At 32.3% G+C, this 15,706-nt stretch overlaps 1 protein-coding gene across 9 annotated transcripts in view; it reads right to left on the bottom strand.

Annotated features, from left to right (window-relative positions):
- The window catches only part of WDPCP (WD repeat containing planar cell polarity effector), a 291,597-nt gene that overhangs the window by 44,742 nt on the left and 231,149 nt on the right, over positions 1–15,706 (bottom strand). Inside the window, exon 15 of one of the 9 annotated variants that reach the window (XM_023524241.1) lies at positions 1,929–2,345. The exons of 7 other annotated variants lie outside the window; for them this stretch is intronic. In XM_023524241.1, coding sequence (XP_023380009.1) covers positions 2,251–2,345 — 95 coding nt within the window. In that variant the 3' untranslated portion in view covers positions 1,929–2,250. Of the gene's footprint in view, positions 1–1,928; positions 2,346–12,461; positions 13,342–15,706 lie in introns of those variants that run through there. One more of the 9 variants, XM_023524243.1, reaches the window with a different exon arrangement.

The following is a 15,706-nucleotide window of genomic DNA, read 5'->3' as shown; positions in this document are numbered from 1 at the left end:
TTTTATTATTAAGACATTCAGGAAAGAATATTTAGAATATTTAGAATATTACTAGTTAGAAGTCAATAAACTAATTTTTATTTTTATCCCTATTTCAGTCCAAAATTGTACAGTTATTAGAAAAGTATGTGGAAATATATTTGTTTCTGCATTTATTTCAATTTTTTAATGTAAAATTAAGCATTTGTCATAAAATACAGCATGCTTTATGACATGGATTGTTCCATAGTTCTTTATAAAGATAGTAAAGGTCTACAATGAAGTTTTTGGTTTTAATAATAATTTTAATTCAGTATATATGTGTGTATATATATATAGTTATACTAAAACACATTGTTAATAAGATCTTTTAAAATACTAGTTCAAAACCTGCCAACAATTAATAAAATTACTTTTTTGTTCTCAGTGTGAAATAGTTGCTGAAATAATGAAGGCTGAATTGGCTAATTGTGATGTTTAAATATACAACTTACACACATGTGTAGTGTCATAAATCTTCTTTGCATTGCTCTTTACTATTTGGGTTTATTTAGTTTTTTTTTTCCAGATGGACACTTTTATGAGCCAAAACGTAGGAGCATTTTCTGAATTTACCTTTAGGCATTTAAGACAAAAAAAGTAGCAGTATTATAACCTGACTCGTTTAAATATCCCTATGCTACTCTGAATGACAGTTTACAATTTACAAGTAGGGTGTGCCTAATAAAGTCACTGAAGCAGACATAAGCATAGGTTTTCCCTTATATACACTCCTGGACTGTCAGTCACACATCCCAAATGCTTCGTTGCACAGGCATGCCAATAACTAAAACCACATTTTATCATTTTTGTACTCAGTGGCTTTAAAAAGGCCATATAACCCTATCAGTGTCTGAAAACCCCAGATTAAAGTTGAAGTTCTCAAACAAACTTCTATTCCATATCAAAGAGTAAAATTTCCTTGCAATTGATATAAAGTATTATAAGGATAATGAAAATTATAATTTAACAAAACTGTTAAAACTTTGGTTTTAAAGTACCTGTTCTGCTTTGTTTTCAACATTTTCTGTGCGGTAACTTTTATATATCTAGAAGATGTTAATACAGATGAGTTAAATACGTATATTGTCTTCAGTCGTTTAATGCATATTTTATACGTGTTTAGATCTAGTAAAAACAAACAACAGGAACTAAAAACCATATGGCTATACTACATCCCCTTCCTCTGATGCCCTGAGCATGGCATCCTTAGTAATTTTTTCTTGTTTATATATTATCTGTCTATATTCTATCTTTTGTGTGGTAACCTGGTATATAGTATTAATTTAAAGGTATATATTAGGGTAGTAGAAGCAGGGTTTTAAGGTAATAAAAGTTCTACATGTGGTTTAGCATTTTCTAGTTTTAGAAAATTGTTTCCTATTATAGCAGATTTCAAAACTAGACATGAGATTGTTGGGAGATTGTTATTTTTTGCATACTTTCTGTGATTGGAGCATGGGGTGAGACAATAACTTGAAAGGTGTAGGGAGAAGCAGAAGACTGGGTGAATCTGACTGAACATGTACAACTCTAGAAGTCTCTAGGATAATTTTAGCTAAAATAGATAGTATGGATGTGTCCTGGAGGAAAATGGTGTTTCTAACTTTATGTCTCTTGATGACTGTTGTCTATTGCTCAGTGCATTAGAATGTTTTCTCTTAGTTTTTTTTTAGATTTCTTAGTCTGAAGTCCTTCCTAACTAATGATTGGTGAGGGTTTGTGAAGTTACCCAGTGGTGCAGAGAAAAAGCAGGTGTGGAAGTTAAAATTATTGGGCAGTGATATTCTGTAAATGAATGTAAATTATTATTTATTGGCTATAGTAGCTCTCCAGTTCAGGACTAATGTTTGAGTTATTTTTTTAGATACACAGAACAAAGTGTACTGGCAAATGATTTCCCCATCTCCTGGTCTATATCTTTAGGGGCTTGTCTCTAAAAGGTTCTTGTTTAGGTCAGACATTGCTATTTGTACATGCCCACTTGTTTGTTCCTAATTGTCTCAGTTAAGTAAAACTATATGGAGAACTTATGATCAGAACTCAAGCAAAGCCTTGTACTTTTTTGAGAAGGTTCATTAAACAGGGCAATGAAGTTAGAAAAATGGGAGATGAAATAACCTGTTAATCCTAGAACAGTTTAAATATCTTTGATGAAGGAGTGTGGGTTGTCCCACTTGGGGTTGGATCCTTTTCCATGGTTGGATAGAACATTGCTTAGGAGAGTCAACTTCAGGCTCTCAGAGATGCATTCTTAGGGGTTGGTCCAGTGGTGATAGTCTTGCAGGCTGAAATGCCAAAGCTGAATTGCTTTGCCTGGACAGAGACTCATATAAAGTTGAAAGAATAAAAAAGCTAAGGATAAAAAAATCAAAATTTCATCCATTTATAAGATTACTCCTGATACAAAAGGTCAACCTTTGGAATCTGGCTGAAGCTTGCATGAGCTGAAGGACATCACAAGTTACTTTTAGCTTAATGTCTGGAAGGCTCTTCCACTTAAAAATTCTACTCTTTTAGCACCAAGACTCACTCTGGTGGCAGCTGGCCTTGGTTTCTGGTGTGGTTTCTCGAGGCAACTATAAGCACAATATCTGTGGACTGCTTGCTGAATCTTAATGGGTGGTCCCAGAGGGGCACAGGCTGGGGCTAAACTTGGTCTGCAGCTGAACTCCTTCCAGGACTGTGCCACTATACCAAGCTGCGCTAAATAAGACCAGGAGACTTATGAGCTTTGCTTAGTACATAGAAACAGACACAGAAATTTAGCCAAAATGGGAAGACAAAGAAGCAGAAACCATAAGAGAGAATGGAACAGAGAGCTAGGAATAATGGAGTCAAGCAATCTAACAGAGGCAGAGTTCAAAACATTGGTCATAAAGATGCTCAATGAACTTAGGGAAAGTGTAGATGAATTCTGTGAGAATTTTAACAAAGAGATAAAAATCATAAAAATGGAAATGGGAATTATAAAAAGGAATCAGTCAGAGATGAAGAACACACTATCTGAGATGAAGAGTATATTAGAGGGAATAAACAGAGTGGATGGATAAAGAAGAGGATCGAACCACCGATACAGAGGATGGGGAAGCCAATGACACTCAATCAGAATGGCAGGAAAAAAGCAAGACTATAATAATAATTTAAGGAACATATGGGACACTATTAAATGTAAAAATGTCTGTGTCATAGGGGTACCTGAAGGAAAACAAGAAGCTGAAGAGCTATCTGAAGAAATAATGATGTGAAACTTCCCTAACCTGGTGAAGGAAAATGACATACAACCTTAGGAAGCTCAGAGAGTCCCAAGAAAGAGGAACCCAAAGAGGCCCACACCAAGACACATCATAATTAAAATGTCAAAGGTCAAATACAAAGAATCTTAAAAGCAGCAAGCAAAAAGCAGTTAGTTACCTACAAGGGCACACCGATAATAATGGCAGCTGATTTCTCAAAAGAAACTATGCAGGACAGAAGGGCTTGGAACAAAATATTCAATGTTATGAAAACTCTGGACCTACAGCCAAGAATATTTTATCCAGCAAAGCTATCATTTAGAGTCAAAGGACAGATAAAGAGCTTCTCAGACAAAAATAAGCTAAAGGAATTTATCAACACCAAGCTGGTATTACCGGAAATGTTGGAAGGACTTCTTTAAGAAGAAAAAACATGTATCAAAAACATAAATAAAGAATGGTAATAACTACATTCCTATCAACAAGTACCTCAAATGGAAAATAGTTAAATGTTTCAACCAAAAGACAGAGTGGCTAAATGGATAGGAAAACAAGACCCCTACATATATTGCCTACAAGAGACTCACTACAGATTAAAAGACACACACAGACTAAAAGGAAGAGGATGGAAGAAGATATTGCCGTGATGGACCTAGAGGGTATAGTGCTGAATGAAATAAGTCAGATAAAGATAAATATCACATCATTTCATATACATGTGGAACCTAAAGAACAAAATAACAAAAATGGAAATATACTCCTAGATACAGAGAATATTTTGAGGGAGAGGGGTTGGTGGGGATGGTGAAAAAGGGCAAAGGGATCAAGAAGTACAAATGGATAGTTACAAAATAAACATAGAGATATAAAGTGTAACAAGGAAAATAATAATGTAATAAATATGTAAGGGGTACTAGATTTAGTGAGGTGATTACTTTGCGAGTTATATAGATATGCTGTACAACTGAAAGTAATATATGCCAACTATAATTGGAAAAAACCTCACTGAATTGTATAATGTAAATACAAGCAACTAATTGTCTTTTATATTTCAGTAAAGCTGGAAAAAATAAAAATAAGGATATATATAAAAGGGAAAAAAATTCTACTCTTTAAAGTCTAGCTTCTTTAAGATTCAGACCATTAGAGCTGTACGATATTGGCATAGTAGGAATTTCCTTGCCTTTTTTTTTATTTTTAAAAGACATTCAAGAACTGAAGTTCTTATATAGGATGGCCACAGATCAGGAGTGTGAGAACAAGAGTCTCTAGCCTGTATAATGACTGCATTCTTTGGCATGCTAAGTATCAAGTCTTTTTACTTGCAGCTCTAGTGACAAGGTAACTCCTTTTGACTCCTGGTCTGAGAAGACGTGAGAGGAGGCAGCGTATTACGCCAGAATTCTAGGAGTGAATAGAGTAGATGGCACACCCAGCTATGTATATATACATACATGTTCATTATCTATGAATTTTATCTTAGCAAGGTAAAATTGATGTCATATATGTCTTAAAAAGAGGAAAAAATCTAACAAGGTAAACAACAGCTGATCTCACTTATAAAGCTTAAGAAAAATATGGGGAAGTGACCCTCAACAAACTAATCATCTATTTGGGCAATATAAAATGGATATATTCTTTAATTCTTTTCATTGTTAAACAAAAACAAGAAATGACTATATTTGTACTAAATATAAATATGTCTAAATATAGGAAACCTTAAATAATAGATGAGAAAACTAGGAATTCCTATTTTAGGGAAACAACACATCTGCCATTGATAATGTTCATGAATTATATTCATACCTATTCTATTCATTTAGACTAAATTGTGCAATGAATTTATCACTATTCAGATAATTTCTGATAGAAAAATGAAAATCAGCAAAGATCTAGATTTTCCATTAACCTAACGATATTATCAGAGAATGTTTTACCATCTTCCTCTGTGAATATTTCTAGATAGCATATTGTCTAGTTTTGAAAATCTGAGTAACACTCACAAAACTAGCAATGTAAAGAATAGACAGTATTACTACAGTTATATGAAGGCTTCCTGGAAAAGAGAACCTGAACAGTAATAGTCTAGTTTCTGCTTCCCTGTAGAGTTTACAAGAGCCCCATTTAGGGAAGTCAGTGGGCCAGGTTTGAGTGAATTCTGTGAAACTCAAAACTTATTAGCTCCACATAGGATAATTCGAGGGAGGGAGGAGGAAAGCATGTGCTGGGGAACCCAAGATTATAGTATCTTTGTAGATGTTACAGGTCTTCCTTCATTACTAGTCTGATTATTTTGAAATCTCTTGCCTGGAAGTTATGCCCTGACTGCCAGTATTCTGGGAACCAAAAAGGGAAAGAAGACCAATATCTTAGCATTTCTCATTTGGTTGCACACAATCACTTAATTTTCCTGTTTCTGACATGGTACCCACCTTTGTGTCTCTCTTTTTACCCTCTTCAGAGAATGAACCCCAAGGAAATAAACATCCAGTCTTCTGCTAGGGTGGACAAGGTCAGTTACCCAGGAGAATAGAGAGCAAACTGCCTCCTAAAGAGGTTTCCTCCTATTGTCTTTTGTATTCCTCCTTCTCTACCCGAATTTCATAGTTATCTGTTACTGTCTTTTCTTTAACATTTTGAGGATTCTCCAGTATAATTCGAGAAGTCTAGTAAGTAAATTATTTTTTTTATGAAGTTTGTAGGCATTGTTCCACTGTTGTCTTGCTTCCAATGTTGCTGTTGAAAAGTTCAAAGTCATTTAATCCTTTGGATTTGTATAGTTTGGCTTCATTCTCAGCCTTCCCCACTGCTAGGTTCTTTCTCAGATTTCTCAGGTAACCACCCTTCCCTTTACTTCCTCCTCATTGTAGATTTGGGAGAGAGCAAAGTGAGATGCGTATAGCCTGAAATATTCTAGGGCTTTTAAAAAATTCTTAAGTGAGTTCATTCATAATTCTGCCTTTCCTGCCTTCCCACTGAAGAAAAGATCTTCAAAATTGTATCATTACAGATTAATCATTTAGAATTATTTTAAATACTTGCCTACCTGGATATTGGAAAGGGTGGTACCAGATTGTGGAACTAGTACTTCAGGGTATTTGAAAACAAGAGTTGCTGCATTTTTCAATATGATATTATTAACAAAAAAATACTTTTAAGTGGAAAGAGCAAGTCTCAAACTAGAAATACAAAATTTTGAAGATTCCACAACTCAGAACATTTTACATCTTCTCAAATAGTTCAGTTTTCAAGTGAGACTCTACATCTATGTAACATTTTGTGTTGTTTTTGAGATATTAAAATAGATTTTTTTCCTTTGAATAAAATATCTGTTTCAAAATGCCATATAAATAGTCAAAGGAATGCATATTGGAGATTCCTTTATTCTATCTAGACTTTGATTAGTAGTCAAGGCTGTACTTGCCTAGCAAACTCTACTAATGGGATCACAATGGGGGGCTGTCATATAATGAAGAGAATTTCACCAAAACCTATAGATAAGAAATATTTTTGTAGACATATTGTATGCTTCGACAGAAATAAGTTGCAGGTTTTAAATGAAATATAATTTCCTTTGAGGAGTTAAGCCAAATTGTTCATTTTTTATTTAAAAAAAGTTCCTACTTCATGATCATTATGCTATGATTTTTTCTCTTGATTATTTTTAATATTATGAAGGGTACCAATATCCCTTCCCTTTGATGTATAGGAAAACTAAGACATACAATATTAATTTTTTGGTTATATATTAAAATTTAACAGAGACACCCATGTAATAAAGTTTAATAATGCTTAATGTATTATTATGGGCCAGGTTAAAAAGAAATCACTTTTCCTGACCTCTCTCCCCTCTCCCCTTGCCAGCATTTGGCATTATCACAGTTTTTTAAACTTTAGTTCTAATATGTGTTTAGTAATATATCATTATGGTCTTAGTTTGCATTTTCCTAATGGCTAGGGATGTTGAATATCTTTTCATGTGCTTATTTGCCATCCTATACCCTCTTCAGTGAAATGTCAGATATGTTTTTTGCAAATATTTTCTCACAATCTGAAGTTTGCTTTTTCATTTTGTTGATTTCCTTTGCTGTACAGAAGCTTTTTAGTTTGATGTAATCTTATTTATTCTTGCTTTTGTTTCCTTAACTTTTAGTTTTAAATCCAAAAAAATCGCCAAGACTATGTCAAGGTGCTTATCACTTATGTTTTCTTCTAGGAGTTTTGTGGTTTCAGGTCTTATGGTTAAGTCTTTAATCTATTTTGAGTTAATTTTTGTGTATGGTATAAGACAGTGGTCCAGTTTCATTCTTTTGCATGTGGCTGTCCAGTTGTCCTGACACCATTTATTGAAGAGACTATAATATGCAATAGAGTTTGAAATCAGGAAATGTGATGCCTACAGCTTTCTTCTTTCTCAAAACTGCTTTGGCTATTTGGGATCTTTTGTAATTCATATAAATTTTAGTATTTTTTGTTCTGTTTCTGAAAAATGTTATAGGACATTTGATAGGGATTTTATTGAATTTATCGATTGAATTTATCGATTGATTTGGGCATATGGACATTTTAATTTAATTCTTCCAATCCATGAGCATGGTATATCTTTCTTTTTATTTGCGTCATCTTCAATGTCTTTCATTAATGTTTTATAGTTTTCAGTGTCCCAGTCTTTCATCTCTGTCGTTAACTTTATTTCTAGGTATTTAATTATTTTTGCTGCATTGTCAGTGGGATTGTTTTCTTAATATCTCTTTCTGCTAGTTCAATATCAGTGTATAGAAATGCAGCAGATTTTCGTATATTGATTTCGTATCCTGAAACTTTACTGAATTCATTTATTATTTCTCACAGTTTTTTGGTGGAGTCCTTAGGGTTTTCTACATATGATGAAATGTCAGGTCATTAGTGAAAAGTGACAGTTTTACTTTTTCCTTGCCTAATTACTTTGGCTAGAATCTCTAATACTGTGTTGAACAAAAGTGGTGAGAGTGGGCATCCTGTTTTGTTCTTGATCTCAGAAGAAAATCTTTCAGCTTTTCACCATTGAGTATGATATTGGGTGTGGACTTGTCATATATGGCCTTTATATGTTGAGATATATTCCCTCTATATCCATTTTGTTGAGAGTTTTTATCACAAATTTATGCTCAAATGCTTTTTCTACATCTGTTGAGATGATTTTTATCCTTCATCTTGTTAATTTGGTGTATCACATTGATTGGTGTGTGGATATTGAACCATCCTTGCATCTCTGAAATAAACCGCATTCTGTTTTCATGGTGTATGATCCTTTCAATGAATTGTTGAATTTGGTTTGTTAAAATTTTCTTGAGGATTTTTGCATCTGTGTTCAGCAGGGATATTGGCCTGTAACCTTCTTTTCTTGTAGTGTCCCTTTCTGATTTTCTTATCAAGATAATGCTGTCCTCATAAAATGAGTTTGGAAATATTCTCTACTCTTCTATTTTTTGGAAGAGTTTGAGGAGGATTGGTATTAATTCTTCTTTGAACATTTGGTGGAATTCACCATGTAGCCATAAAGGCCCTGGACTTTTGTTTGTTGGAACGTTTTTGATTACTGATACAACATTCTTACTAGTAATCCTTCTGTTCAGATTATCTATTTCTTCATGACTCTGTCTGGTAGGTATATGTTTCTAGGAATTTATTCATTTCTTCTAGGTTTCCCAATTTGTTAGCATGTTTAAGATTTTAATTGGGATTGTATTTCACTATAGATCAGTTTGGGGAATACATGCGTTTGAATATAAGCATGACCTCAGTGCTTACTGAATTGTGCCATAGACTGTTGTGATTTTTTTCATATTTTTGATTTTTTCTATTTCACTTATGCTTACACTAGTTATTTCTAATAACAATCATGAGCTTTTTCTGCTATGATCAGAAAAAAATCAAGCTTGTAAGCTTTGCATTCTTATAAGTAATAAGTTCTGCATGAATAAAATACATAGGTATTTTAGTGCATGGATTTATGATATATGTTTTGGCTATTTGGAATTCTTTCTTGTTTTCTGGTATGGCCAGATAAATGATCATTTAAAAAAATGAGCTAATGCTGTATATTATGGTTATTTTACTAGATTTTATATTGCCTATTAAAGTACAATAGCTACAGAATTTACAAATCATATATTATAAGGATAATTATAATCTTGCACAGCATGTCACTGACCCATGTACTAAAAACTGGCGAATTGTATGCTTTAAAATGGTTTAAATTGTTTACTTTATATAAATTTTGTCTCAACAAAAAGTCACTGACTCTATGTTCAATACAAATTATTTAAAAAATTACTTGAAAGATAAAAGAAAATCTAAAAAGTATTTTAAAATTGAATTTTGCTTTCATGTAGGATGGAAGAATTTGTGGAACATCAGTATTCCCTCTGAGAAAGAAATCTGGATAGTTTAAAAAAATTTATTTGTTCAATTTTAAATGTGTATGTGTTCTTTTTCAATATTCCAAGGGATGTCTCTCCAATAAGTCTTTATTAGCTCTATATTTGCATAATAAAGTAATCAAATCTGTCAAAATTTTAGAATAGGATGTTTTCATCCTATTCTAATCAGTAAAACAAAGGTTAAAATAGGTGGGAGATTTAAATATGAGCCCTTCAAAAATTATCAATTGAACTATACATGGGGCAACCAAATCAGTAAAACAAAGGTTAAAATAGGTGGGAGATTTAAATATGAGCCCTTCAAAAATTATCAATTGAACTATACATGGGGCAACCAATTTAAAAGACATCTGTGGTGACCATTGTTAACAATACCAAACTATTTATTTGAAAGTTGCTAAGAGAATAGATAACAGGAAAAAAAAAAAGACTGTACTCTACAGATCTTTAAAATACTATTTGTTTTCAAGATTTCTTGAAATTCCCGACCTAAGTTATCTTTGTGATATGTCACACTCTGTCACATCAAGTTACCTTACATTGAATGAACATAAAAAGGTTATGAATTTAGCATGCATACCAACTGACATAAAAATATTTGCCAGCTATTTCTTCTGCTTAAATGAATGCTTTCAAAATACCTAGATTATTAGCTTGGAAAAACTACATTTTATAAAAAATAATAAAATAGTCATTTCTATACATTTTTATAGTGTATACATTTATGCATACCTCTAATTCTAAATAAGAGTTTTACTAGAAATAACATGTTTCTCTTTCACATTTTGTCTTCTCTTTTGCCCTTGCATATATTTGTATGTGCACAAACTTGTTTTACTTCCTTTTTAGAAGGCAGTCTTACCAGGAACATGGTAACTATCTAGCACAAATGGAATTTAGCCAGAAAATAAAAAGGAATGAATTGAATTTTGAAATAAAATTTGCCCTGGAAATATTTATGGTGCTCAGGTTAATATTACCATTTGTTATGAAAAAGTGTAATGAATGTCTAAACAGTTATTTCTGATTACTAAGGCAACATGAAATGAGTTTTTAAGGATATTCAGGTAATGTAGAAAAAAAAGAATTCTTCTGACTGAGGAAAAGTAATCACTTTTCACACACACTCAATAGTCTCCATTAATGTAAATTATTTAGTTACATAAAACAAATGTACTAAATTTTTAGTCCTCAATCTCATACTTTGTTATTATAAATATAGCTTTAAATAAAAATACTCATTGAATGAACAAGTCAGTTTCCTTTAATTCTGGAGGAACTGCAGCACTTTACCATTTAATAAGTGAAGGAACTGTTTAGCTCAAAGTCCAAGTTAAAGAAATTTAGTTCCACATTACTATTATAACTCACCAGCTTACCACTCCAAGGCGTTAGAGATTGTATAAGACAGTGCTCAAAGCAACTTTCCTACAGTGTGCTATGAAAATGGTGTAAGAATGTACTTTTGGTACTGTATAATATGGTAAACAAAGATGCCAAAGAAAACTTTTCTTTCTTTCTTTTTTTATTTTTTTAAAGTTCAAAAGACAAACAAGTGAATGAAACCAAAAAGCAAAACAACTAGAAAAATAAATAACAATGTTGAGTAGCAGAAAATACGGGAAATAGCAGTGGACTTGAAATAAAAAAGCAGAATAGCAAAGTGAGTCAGAGTATGAGATTTGGAGTCAAGCAGGAATGGTTTTAAATTCTGCCTCTGACATGTTGATTTTGTATCCTTATTTATAAACGAGAAAACTAATACTTAACTCTTATGATTATAAATATGAAACATGACATTAATTGCAGAGCTTAGCACCATGCCTGGCAAATATATAGCAAAACAGCAAAATAGTAAATAGCAGCTTTTTTTATTTTTAATGAAGATTGGTACCTTTTTTTATTTTTAATGAAGATTGGTACCAAAATAGTAAATAGCAGCTTTTTTTATTTTTAATGAAGATTGGTACTATTTTCTTACCTAATAATATTTTTTGATTCAGCATAGTAGAGAAGTTAAGAACATATGTTTTGAGGGAAAAAAAGACCTGTAATAATTTTCTGCATCATAGATTTTCATCCGTAAAATGGATATGTTTGTGAGATGTTGTGACTATTAAATGAGGTAATGCACAGCGTTCGACATATTCTCCAACATATAGTTAGCACTTGATAAATGGTGGCTAAAAACATAAGACCTGGATTCTGGCTCTAGCGCTTGCAATGGTCACCATGTAACTTAGAGTAAGTCACTCAGCCTTTCTGAATTTCATGCAAAAAATGAGCAGAACAACACCTTTCCTGTTTATCTAGGCTTGTTGAGATAAAATGGTACAGGTAAGCACTTTGAAAACTGTAAAGCCAATAAAAATCGACAGTATTAATTATGGTTCTGATGGCAGTTTTAGAGATTAAGTACCACAAAAGTGGGGTTTAAAAATCTTTTATACAATCAAGAAAGCTGTACTTGACTTTTGTTAGTTTTGCAGACCATACACCAGTGATGGACGTTACAAAAACATTATTTTTCTCAGTTGAGATTATATTATTATGGTACTAAGGATCAGAAAAGTTACTAAATATGAATATTTTGATCACTCAGGAATAAGATAACACTTGAATTTATGTACATTGTAGTATAGAGTGTATGACAAGTGTTTTGAAGGTTTTCGTTGAGCAGAAAGGCCTTCTTTGGCAAAAGGAATGCACTCTTAACAGGAATGATATATTATTATGTTAGATTAATTACAATTTCTAAAGCCCTTTAAAAATGAAAAACACTCTATAAATGCTTAGCATTTATTGATGCTACCACATAACAAGGTTAAGCTCTTAAATGCAACTACTGCTTGATGAATTAGTTGTTAAATAACATGACATATACCAAAAAGGGAGCGGCTGTATCAGTGAATGATTTCATGATTATAGCAATCAGGAGAACTTATATATTATAACTATTTTTATGCAATTTTAATATTTTTTATATTATGTGCACATATTTTATTATTAAACCATTATTCTTCTAAGGTTGTTACTGTCTCAGACAATTGAGAGACTGAAAAGTGAAATAACTAATTTGAATCTATGCTTCAAGCTGGAACAGATTAAAGCCTAAGCTCTGGGAAACTCCTAAAGTACTGAGGCTGGAGGGCCATAGCGTCCAGGATGGTAGCCAGTGTGTGGCTGCTGAACTATTGAAACACGGCTAGTATGACTGAGGAACTAATTTTTACATTTTATATAATTTTAAATAATTTAAATTAAAAAACTGATATTGTTTAGTAATTATAAAACATTTAAGAACATTTGGACCAACCTGAATACCCAGGAGCACTTATTCAACTGTACATTTTATGAAATCTAAAGTATTTCCAGTGAAAATTTAACATCTGATTTGAGATGTACTTTAAAATGTAGTAGCAATTCTAAAGTTATGTATATGAATTGCATTGTATTTCTGTTGGACAACACTGCCATACAGGTTCAAAGATATGTAATAAATTATATATGAAATGCACCCTACTCCCTATTTTGTCCTCCCAATTTAATTATAGGAAGTTGAAGAAAATGAGAATGTTAAAAAATCAATTCTGGTAGTTGTAGAATCAGGAACAGTTATAGGTCTTTTCTTGATATATGGAGACTTGGCCTTCAGGAACGATAACCTGGGATTATCAAAACAAAAGTAAGAAAAAAACCAAAAAACCAATTTGCTGATTTCTGTGATGTAAATACTCCTACCCTGGTTAATTTTGAGCTAACATGACCTCACTGAATGTGAAATTAGGAAGCAATATATTCATTTGGCACTTGCAGGCCATAGAAGCCAGCCCTGGTACATCACTGGAACACTCTGAGTTCCTGACATCTGTATTTCTTGAAAATTATGAATATATGTGGTGGGAGCTGAAATAGATTAGTTTTAAACTAAATTCTGTCCCATAACAAATTATGGTATGATTAGATCTAGAATGTAGAGCGTTTTATTTTCTTTAAGTCTTTGGAAACTTGGGTGACTATAAAAGCCCTGATGCTTCCCTGATCCCCTTTGAGAATATAAATTAATAGTAATATGAAGCCATTTTTAAAGTTTAAAATGGTTAAAAACAGGTAAATATACTAAACTTCTATGAAGTAGATGTATGATTTAAACTCACAAATAACAAAGACGTTTTTTGTGACTAGAGTTTGCCCGGAGACATGGTAAGGATATAGGAAGATTACCTTCAGAATTTATATAAATTCTGAGATGTTATATAGAGAAATTTATACCTGTAAAATATCTATAAGAGGTCCAAATTTAGTTCTAAAGTTCAATAATTTTATGATTTTGTCAGCTAATATATATGAAATCATTTTTATTTAGAAATTATTCGGTGTCTATATTAGCTTCTATATACTTGGGCACCTTGATGTTACACTTTTGCTGCAATAAATTTCAATATAAATAAGTCTTTTAAAAGCACTATTTAAGAGAATTTAATTCAAAATAGTCTTTTGAATAAAGCAATTACCCCTCTAAGAGAATATTAAGACTTACTTTTCTTCAGTATGGGTTTGCAGTATTAGGTAGATATGAATAAATGATTTTTTTCACCGAGTCATATGTTGCCTAGAATTGTGTAAAGTCTTAGTTTGGGTTCTATCTAGTCATATCTAATTATACCCGTTTTAGTGCTGAAAAATTCATAGATTCTTCTAGTTCTATCTCCTTATATATTAGCAAACTGAGACCAAAAAAGGTGACTTTTTAAATGTCAGATGGTTAGTTTTAACTAGTTTAGCCAAAACTAGAACTCAGTTTTCCTGACTACCACCTTAGTATTCTTTTCTTAAAAAATGTTTTCAATTAGACTTGACATAAAATATTATATTAGTTTCAGGTGTCAACATAGTGATTAGACATCTAAAACTTATAAAGTTAATCTGATATCATATTTAGGTATTACAGTATTATTGGTTATATTCTCTATACTGTACTTTGTATTTCCATGATTATTTTGTAACTACCAATTTACATATCTAAATCCCTTCACCTTTGTCACCCATCCTCCCAACCCCTCTATCACCTGGCAACCATCAATTATGCTCTCTGTATCTGAGTTTGTTTCTGTTTTATTTTGGTTACTTCGATTCCACATACATGTGATATCATATAATATTTGTATTTCTCTTTTTTCACTTCGAATAATACCCTCAAGGTCCATTCATGTTGTTGCAAATGGCATTCATTCTTTTTTATTACTGATTAATATTCCAATGTATTATGTGCCACCTTTAACCATTCATCCATTGATAGATACCCAGTTTGCCTCCATAGATGTACATAGGGGTGCATATATCTTTTTGAATTGTGTTTTGGATTTCTTTGGATAAATACCCAAAGGGAACTGCTGGGTCACATGATAGTTCTACTTTTAATTTTTTGAGGAACCTCCATATTGTTTTTCATAGTGGCCGCACTAGTTTACAATCCCATCAACAGTGCATGAGGGTTCCCTTTTCTTCAAATTCTGGCCAACACTTGTGGTTTGTTTTATTGACAGCCATTCTGACAGGTGTGAGATGTTATCTCATTGTGGTTTTTACTTACAGTTCCCTGATAATTGGTGGTATTAAGCATCTTTTCATATGTTTATTGGCCATCTGTATGTCCTCTTTGGAGAAAGGTCTGTCAGATCCTCTGCCCATTTTTAAATCTGATTGGTTTTTCTGGAGTTAAGTTGTATGAGTTCTTTATATATTTTGAGTATTAACTCATTATTGGATATATAATAGAACATCTCCCATTCAGGAGATTATCTTTTCATTTTGTTGATGATTTCCTTCACTGTATAAAAACTCTTTAGTTTTATGTAGTCCCATTCATTTATTTTTTCCTTTGTTTCTTTTGCTCAAGGAGACATATCCAAAAAAACATTATTAAGAGCGAGATCAAATAATTTACAGCCTATTTTCTTCTAGGAGTTTAATGATTTTGGGTCTTACTTTAATTCTTTAATCCATTTTGAGTTCATTCTTTATGTGGTG

This window comes from Pteropus vampyrus, unplaced genomic scaffold (assembly GCF_000151845.1).
Source record: "Pteropus vampyrus isolate Shadow unplaced genomic scaffold, Pvam_2.0 Scaffold453, whole genome shotgun sequence".
Lineage (NCBI taxonomy): Eukaryota > Metazoa > Chordata > Mammalia > Chiroptera > Pteropodidae > Pteropus > Pteropus vampyrus.
This window is presented reverse-complemented; position numbering and strand designations above follow the sequence as displayed.